The sequence below is a fragment of the Gekko japonicus genome, unplaced genomic scaffold (genome assembly GCF_001447785.1).
Source record: "Gekko japonicus isolate JY-2015 unplaced genomic scaffold, Gekko_japonicus_V1.1 scaffold3371, whole genome shotgun sequence".
Lineage (NCBI taxonomy): Eukaryota > Metazoa > Chordata > Lepidosauria > Squamata > Gekkonidae > Gekko > Gekko japonicus.
The window spans coordinates 6,420-14,295 of record NW_015163710.1 but is presented as its reverse complement, the minus strand read 5'-3'; the positions used below and the strand labels follow the sequence as shown (position 1 = coordinate 14,295).

Genomic DNA, 7,876 nt, shown 5'->3' with positions numbered 1-7,876 from the left:
CTTCTCCTTCTTCTCCTCCTTCTCCTTCTTCTCCTTCTTCTTCTTCTGCCTGTGGAGGTACCAGCCCCTTTCCCACCCCCCAGTCCACTTTGGATAACACCTATTTCCAGAGTGGATGGAACAGTGGTGAGGCCATGCACAGAATAGTTCCACCTCCCTATCTAGGTCCAGAATTTACCTTTTCCTTGCTAGAAGTCCTGGGGAGTTTCGTTTGGCTCACAACTGCCACGTGGTCGGAGTCTGCCTCTGTCGGCAATCCCATCCGTTTCCTCACGGTATTCTTAGGCTCCGCGGCGGAAGCCTGAAATGAGAAAGAGACCGCCCGCGTCTCTACAGAATGTGGAAGTCCAGGATAGATGCCCTCTATTTACAGCTTGCAGAAGGAAAAAAAAAACCCCACCCAACATACCTCACTTTTTAACCCAGAGAGGGGCTTTCAAGACTCTTTTCGTAATTAATTGAAATGTAAAACCAATGAGGATGACTTTTAAAACATTAACTTATGGCAGCCTTAACGATACAAAAACTTCAGTTGCTGCCATCTGAATCCGTGGGGACACTTTTGTCTCCCTTCCTGCTGTTGTCTTCCCTGTTGCCGATTTTATACTGTAAGCTCTTCTGGGGCAGGGACCCTTTCTCCCCCTCCTTACAAAACTCTGTAAAGCATCATGGAGGGCTCTGTGACGAAGGAATGCCAGGTTATATTGCAAAAGATTCCATTCAACTTCACAAACTCATCACCAGAAAACTACAATGAAAAAGTCGTTGCAATATGGTATCCTGTTATAAGCTTTATGTTGGGGGAAAGAGATTGTACCAGATAGTCCAAAATATCAGAAAACGGTTTATTTCTGAATGTATGTTTAAGTTTATTTGAATTGGAATGTACGAAAGATATTATTTTAGACTTTAAGACGGTATGTATGCACGAAGCAATACTGAATCTTGTTGATTTGCAATTTTATGCTGTAAAATCTGAAAATTGTTAAGGAAGGAAGAAAGGAAGGGAAAGGAACAGAGGAAGGAAGGAAGGGAGGGAGGGAGGGAGGGAGGGAGGGAGGAAGGAAGGAAGGAAGGAAGGAAGGAAGGAAGGAAGGAAGGAAGGAAGGAAGGAAGGAAGGCAGGCAGGCCAGGTCAGGGAATGTTGTCTTTGGTGGACAGTGCTGTCAAGGTATACCCAACTTGACCCCATAGGGTTTTCAAGGCAAGGGACGAACAGAGCTGGTCTGCCATGGCCTGCCTCTGCATAGCAACCCTGGACTCCCTTGGTAGTCTCCCATCCAAGTGCGAACCAGGGATAACCCTGCTTAGTTTCTGAGATCTGATGAAATTGGTCTAGTTTGGGCCATCCAGGACAGGGCAAAAGACATACAGAGGTGGTTTGCCATCGCCTGCCTCTGCATAGCAACCCTGGACTCCCTTGGTAGTCTCCCATCCAAGTGCGAACCAGGGATAACCCTGCTTAGTTTCTGAGATCTGATGAAATTGGTCTAGTTTGGGCCATCCAGGACAGGGCAAAAGACATACAGAGGTGGTTTGCCATCGCCTGCCTCTGCGTAGCAACCCTTCGACTTCCCGTTGACGTACCAGCCAGGGTCTACTCTGCTTAGCTTCCCAGACTGGACAAAGGATCCAGCTCGCCTGGGCCATCTAGGTCAGAGGGCTGTCTGTCTAGGGAGGAAAAAGAGTTTCCTGGAGCGCCTTGGTGAGGGGTAGGTTTGCCAACAGAAAACTGGAAAAACAGAACGTCCTGCCCCTATAATAGTGGATTAATGGGTCAAAATGGGCAGTTGAAGCTTTTCATGAGGCAGAGGGATGTAACATCGCCTGGTGAATAACTTCTCTCAAAGCTTCTGTTAAGTTGGAAGGACATTTCCTCCTCAGCCAGTTGGCAACCCTAGACTTTGGTGGTTCCCTTGAGAGAGAGGGCCTGTGTGGGAGATAGCAGGGGTCATTTCCTGCAGGAGCGCACAGGAGCGGAGCTCTGGCAGTAAAGAGCCCAGAGGGCGGGCACATGCAACAAGCCCCACCCCCTGCTCCCAGCAGCCCTCAGTCAGAGCGAGAAGCAGCCAGGTAAGCTGCAGAGACCCCCCCTAGCCCCCAGGTTCAAAACAGTCCAGTGGCACCTTTAAGGCCATGGTTTATTCAGGTACAAGCTCTCCTTCCTCTGCGAGGACAGATCTGCACATTCCCCTCCTCCAGCTAGCAATCCAAAACAGTCCAGTGGAGCCTGAGCGGTGGGTGTTACCATCTGACACACTTCCGGTGATGTCAGGGGGTGTGGCGTATGCAAATAGGTTATGCTAATAAGTTATGCTAATGAGCTCCTGCACCTCTTTTTCTACTAAATGACCCCTGGGAGATAGTAAGGATACCCTGGGATGGGTAAGCTGCAGAGACCCCCCCTAGCCCCCCGGTTCAAAACAGTCCAGTGGCACCTTTAAGGCCATGGTTTATTCAGGTACAAGCTCTCCTTCCTCTGCGAGGACAGATCTGCACATTCCCCCCCCCCCTGCAATAGCTAGCAATCCAAAACAGTCCAGTGGAGCCTGAGCGGTGGGTGTTGCCTTCTGACACAGTTCCGGTGATGTCAGGGGGCGTGGCGTATGCAAATAGGTTGTGCTAATGAGTTATGCTAATGAGCTCCTGCACCTCTTTTTCTACTAAATGACCCCTGGGAGATAGTAAGGATACCCTGGGACGGACATCTGAGGAGTCCTCCGAGAAGGCACCGGAGACAGAGTCCTACTGCAAATGTCGCCATTTTATCAAGTATGCCCCTCAACCCCATGTGTTTCTCTACCCTTGACCTTCCTAGGGTGGACCTTCCTATGTCCAGGTAGTGGCAGGAGAGCTACTACGGAGATCGATCCTCCTGGAGAAAATGGCTGCTTCAGTGGGCGGGCTCTATGGGACCACGCCCCTCCAAGGTCCCTCCCCAGGCCCCGCCCCAAAACCTCAGGGGTTCCCCCAACCTGGAGCGGGCAGCCTTAGGCCTCCCCCTTCAGAGACAGACCTGAACCATCTGCTGGAGGTGAGTCAGGATGGTGTCGAGGATATCTTTCTCGTCCAGCATCTCCACGGCGTCTCGGAGGCTTCTCCCGCGGGGCAGGATCTTGCTGTCCCAGATATATTGGAAGTTCTCATCAGCGAGTTCTTGAGGAGGCCAGGGGAGTGAGGGGGAGAGAGAAAATATTCACAGAGGGGTGAGCCGGTAGGTTGGGCTCCCCAGATCCATTCTGTTAGCTGTGCCTTCTGGTGCACAGTGCCTTCCCCGACAGAAGATCCCTTACATCAGTGGATTCAGAGGACTGACTGCTTCTGGAGGAACTCCCTTCACTCGCCATGGCCGGGTGCTGCTGACGGACCTGTCCCCCCCCCCCTTTTGCAATGGGAGGAAAGCCATCGCCCCTAGAGGAACGGAGCTGTGGGGTCCAAATCAGTTTGGGAAACTCATCTTTCCTTTTCTTTTTTGTCAAGCTAGTTGAGACCTGAAATCAGAGCCTAGAGGAGAATCGAGCATGCCAGAGATTCCAGTTTGGTGTTTAAGTGGTGAAGTGGGCGGACTCGGATCTGGGAGAACTGGGTTTGATTCCCCCACTCGTCCACTTGCAGCTGCTGGATGACCCTGGACAAGCCATAGTTCTGTCGGAGCTGTTCTTGAAAAGAGCCGTTTCTGTCAAGAGCTCTCTCAGCCCCGCCTACCTCGCAGGGTGTCTGTTGTGGGGAGGGGGAGGGAGAGGAGTCTGTAAGCTGCTCTGAGACTCTGAGGGCGAATTCTCACTAGAGCTGCCTCACAGCACAGCCGCTGTTTGCCCCGACACAAACATGTCAATTTCACACCCGAAGCTCCGGGGCTGCATTTTGACTCGGGGCTTCGCCCGATTTCCTCCGCAGTTTCGTGATCCTGGTTTTTGAGGATCATGAAACTGCAGAGGAAACCGGGCGAAGCTCTAGTGAGAAATCGCCCTGGAACTTTCTTAGAGCAGTGATAGAATTGGGTGGGGAATAAATCCAGCCTCCTCCTCCTCCTCCTCCTCCTTCTTCTTCTTCTTCTTCTTCTTCTTCTTCAGTTCTGCAGTCATCAGGTACGACCAACCTTGATTTTTCAATGTTTCTGTGATGTAACAATCACCATGGAGGAGGGGGTCTTCAGACAAAAGAAAACACCCCACCTGTCAAACATCGCCCTGCTCAGTTTGCCAGGGTTGCTGGAGGAGGGGAATTCCTTACCTTAAATGGGAGGGGAGGGAGTGTGGAGTGTGTGGCTGCACTATCTTAGAGGCGTGATTCTTCCGAAGAAGCCTTCCTCTCGCCCAGAGGAAAGTCCTTGGCCCCGTGCACACGGAGGATTTGCCGCGCGAACAGCACGAATGTCGGGCAGATTTTCGGGGCGCGATCACACCACAACAACTGGAAAACGTAGCGCACCCATGGCCAACCCGTGGCGTCCCGCTGAAGATGCGGAGTTAAAAAGTACCAAGGAAAGTGCACTAGTATCCGGAAAACACGCGGCACAGGCAGGCGTCTGATCGCGGGAGCGCTAGTATCCCGTGCCATCTGGCGCCCATCCATGTCCCGTCGCAAACTGGATGTTTTTCGTAAGTGCATGCGCACAAACACAAAACTGAAAGCAGTGCTGCTCTGCGGAACTGCCCGTGTGCACAAACGCGAAATGCTTGTGTGATCGTGCCACGCCACTTCTTTGCCACACTGCGGCATCGCCGTGTGATCGCCAGCTAACAGCCTAAACACAGAGACTCGGAGGACTGTGTGATTGGGCTACCACGCTTTATTTTGCTCCTGGGTGAACAGCCACGCCACCCCTTTGCGTTATCTGGCCTGTGTGACCGGGGCCCTTGAAAACCTTTGGTGCCAGTTTGCTTCTGTACATAATGGGACCATATATTTCCCAAGTGAAAGGAGGGTTAGAACCGCTGGAGCTAGGCGGGGCGGATGTGACGTGTGAGTGGGCCTTAGGAGGGGTTACATTTGAATTACCTTTACCTACGATTGTACCAGCCAAAATCTTCAGAACTGACGCAGTACTGTTATGACCTGAACCTTGCTTATAACTCAATAAACATATCGTTGCCAAAGAGAGTGTTGTTAAGAATAGCTTGCCGTCCTCCAAATCTCCAAGAGCTTCCCAACACAAAGTTGGCAAACCTAGGGCCTAAGGGGTATATTTGGGGAGCCAGATCAGCCTTGGTCTCACAACCGACCCCAGTATGGGGACTGATTCACACACTGCCCATTCAGGTGCACGCCTCTGGTGCTTTACGCACAGCCCCCCCAAAGCATAATGTGTGATTGGGAGAGGAGGGGGAGAACATCTGGTTGGCATGCAGAAGGCCCCAAGATGATCCCCCTGCCATTTCCAGTGAAGAAGAAGAGGAGGAGGAGGAGGAGATTGGATTTATACCCCGCCGTTCACTACCCAAAGGAGTCTCAGGTCGAATCTGCATTTGTCTTTCCCACCGGTGTCCCAGCCTTCTGGCTCCGTCATAAAAAAAAAGCTGTCTACATTTGGCTCCGTTTTCACACCTCAACAGTGCTAGCATACTTTTGCATGCCTGCATATGTTTACCGCACTCTCGCGGCGGCTCCGCTGTCATTGCGCCTCCGTACTGTTTTAAAAGAATCTTCTCCAAACAACGTTCAAACAAGCATAGAGAAAGACGGCATCACAGCAGCACGAAACTTATTTAAAAATGCAAATGTAGATTCGACCTCAGAGCGGCTTCCAACCTCCTTTCCCTTCCCCTCCCCACAACAGACACTCTGTGAGGTAGGTGGGGCTGAGAGAGCTCTTTCGAGGACTGCCCTTGAGAGGACAGCTCTGAGAGAACTTGTGACTGACCCTAGGTCACTCCAGCAGCTCCATGTGGAGGAGTGGGGAAATCAAACCCGGTTCTCCCAGATTAGAGTCCGCGCTCCCAACCACTACACCAAACTGTCTCTCAAGGACCAGGTAGCAGGTGATGCAAAAGACCACTCCATAAACCTCTGGACAGCCGCTGCCAGTTGAGTAGACAATACTGACTTGGATGGACCAAGGGTCTAACTCAGTATAAGGCACCTCCGTGTGTTCATGGCACATGTGCCAACTTGCTGTCTGCTGCCCCCTGGTGGGAGTACCCTGAGCCCACACATCTGTCAAAGCATGCAATGGCCCAGAAAGAACAACACAAAACCCGTGCCCAGTTCAGCGGCCGGCAACTCCTGGCCCTGCCCGGTACCTGCCGGTGTTGTCGATTCTCCCGAGGTATTTGGGAGTCTCTTTCTCCCTACGGGGCTGATGGTACTTTTGGTTGCCTTAACGGGCAGCCTCGGCAACGTAGTCGCCTCCTTGGCTGTCTCAGGGGGCTGCGGCTGCCTCTCTTCCGTCTTGCTAGTCGCTGGGGTGGCCTTGCTGGGTTGGCGCTGCACCAGTTCAGGCAGGACCAGGGGCGGCGGTGGGGGCGGCTTCTTCCGGGCCTCGGTGGGAGCTGAAGGAGTCGGCTTGATCAGAAGGGGCAGGAGCTGGGATGTCCTCCGGGTGGCCGGGTCTTGGGAACTGGAGGGTTGGTGGGCGAGGCTGGGGCCTTCCCGTGGATCGCTTTTCTGCTCCAAACTGGTTTCCTCGCCATCCAGGCTCTTTCTTTTCAGGAGCTGGAGCTTCTTGATGAAGGAAGTCATCCTGCAACTGAGAAATTCAGTGACTCAGTCCCAAACTAAGAGAGGAAACCAAATACAGTCAAGGAGACATCTTGAGGTTTTCTGCATTCTCCTTTCCCCGGGTCGTGTGTTCCTGCTGCTTTAGTTTTGCACCTGTTTTGCTCCCTCTAGTGGCTAATTCATTGTTACATCAGTTTACGTCTGGCCCTTCAGATTTAGGCCCTGTGTTTTGCCTCGGTTTCTTAGCATATCCTATTCTGCATTCCCACCCACTTTCACTTCCAGGTTGTGTCAGGGCTTTCTCTTGTTTCTGAATTTGTTTTACGGGAATCTGCATTCAGAGCCACTTCCAGCACACTGTTGCCCTGCAGCTACCAAAACTCCTTTTGCTGCAATTCTTTTGTTCTCATCCTCTTTTGAACCGCTAATCCTCTCTAAAGTAGAATTGTTTCTGCGGGTGTTTAAGTACTGCCCACTCCCCTGGCCCATTTCCGCCTCTCTCTCTTTAGGTTGACACTCCCTCCCCGTTCTGTTTTCTTTCCCTCCTTCTCCAAAGACAAAAGAGGATGTGTCCTCCCGCTCAGCCAAGGAGAGCATAAGAAGGAATCAGTAAGTATAATGTGTAAGTCTTGCATGTATTGGTCTGGATTTTCCCCTTCCTTCCCTTTCTTTTTGCAGAATCACAGAAGGAGGGAGGGAGAAAGGGAGGGAGAAAGGGAGGGAGGGAGGGAGGGAGAGCGAGAGATTTGCCCAAAGTTACTCAGTGAGCTTCTAGAGCAGAGTGGGGATTCAAACCTGGATCTCCCAGATCCTAGTCCAACAATCTAACCACTACCCCGTACTGGCAGAGGCCTTTGAAACCCAGATTTCTAGACTCTAGCATAGGCTACAGCCAGTCCGGTAAGACACAGGGAGGAGAAAACAAACTTGATGCAAAAACTGGAATCAAGAACCACAAGGGTAAAAAAAAAGTATAAAATAAGTATATTATTACAAAAATACATGTATTTATTAGAAAGGCACTTAAAAACAAATAAGAGTCCAATGAAAGCCTCATTACTAGGGTTGCCAAATGTACTCACCTGTGCCGGCGGGGGACTTTGTGTTGCCTCCTGGTGTGCGCGCGCGCCGCATGCACGTCACTTTCCTGTGACGTCATCACGCTGGGGCGGGGCACAGCCATTTGAGGGGAAAACATAGAGTTTTCCCCTCAAAT

The 7,876-nt window shown here is 51.6% G+C and overlaps 1 protein-coding gene across 1 annotated transcript in view; it reads right to left on the bottom strand.

Annotated features, from left to right (window-relative positions):
* Positions 1–6,681, bottom strand: part of LOC107107524 (maestro heat-like repeat family member 5) — an 87,155-nt gene extending 80,474 nt beyond the window's left edge. Inside the window, exons 1-3 of the mRNA XM_015407835.1 lie at positions 6,243–6,681; positions 3,017–3,156; positions 179–301 (exon numbers count right to left, since the gene is read on the bottom strand). Coding sequence (XP_015263321.1) covers positions 179–301; positions 3,017–3,156; positions 6,243–6,681 — 702 coding nt within the window. The remainder of the gene's footprint in view (positions 1–178; positions 302–3,016; positions 3,157–6,242) is intronic.
* Positions 6,682–7,876: the final 1,195 nt, after the last annotated feature.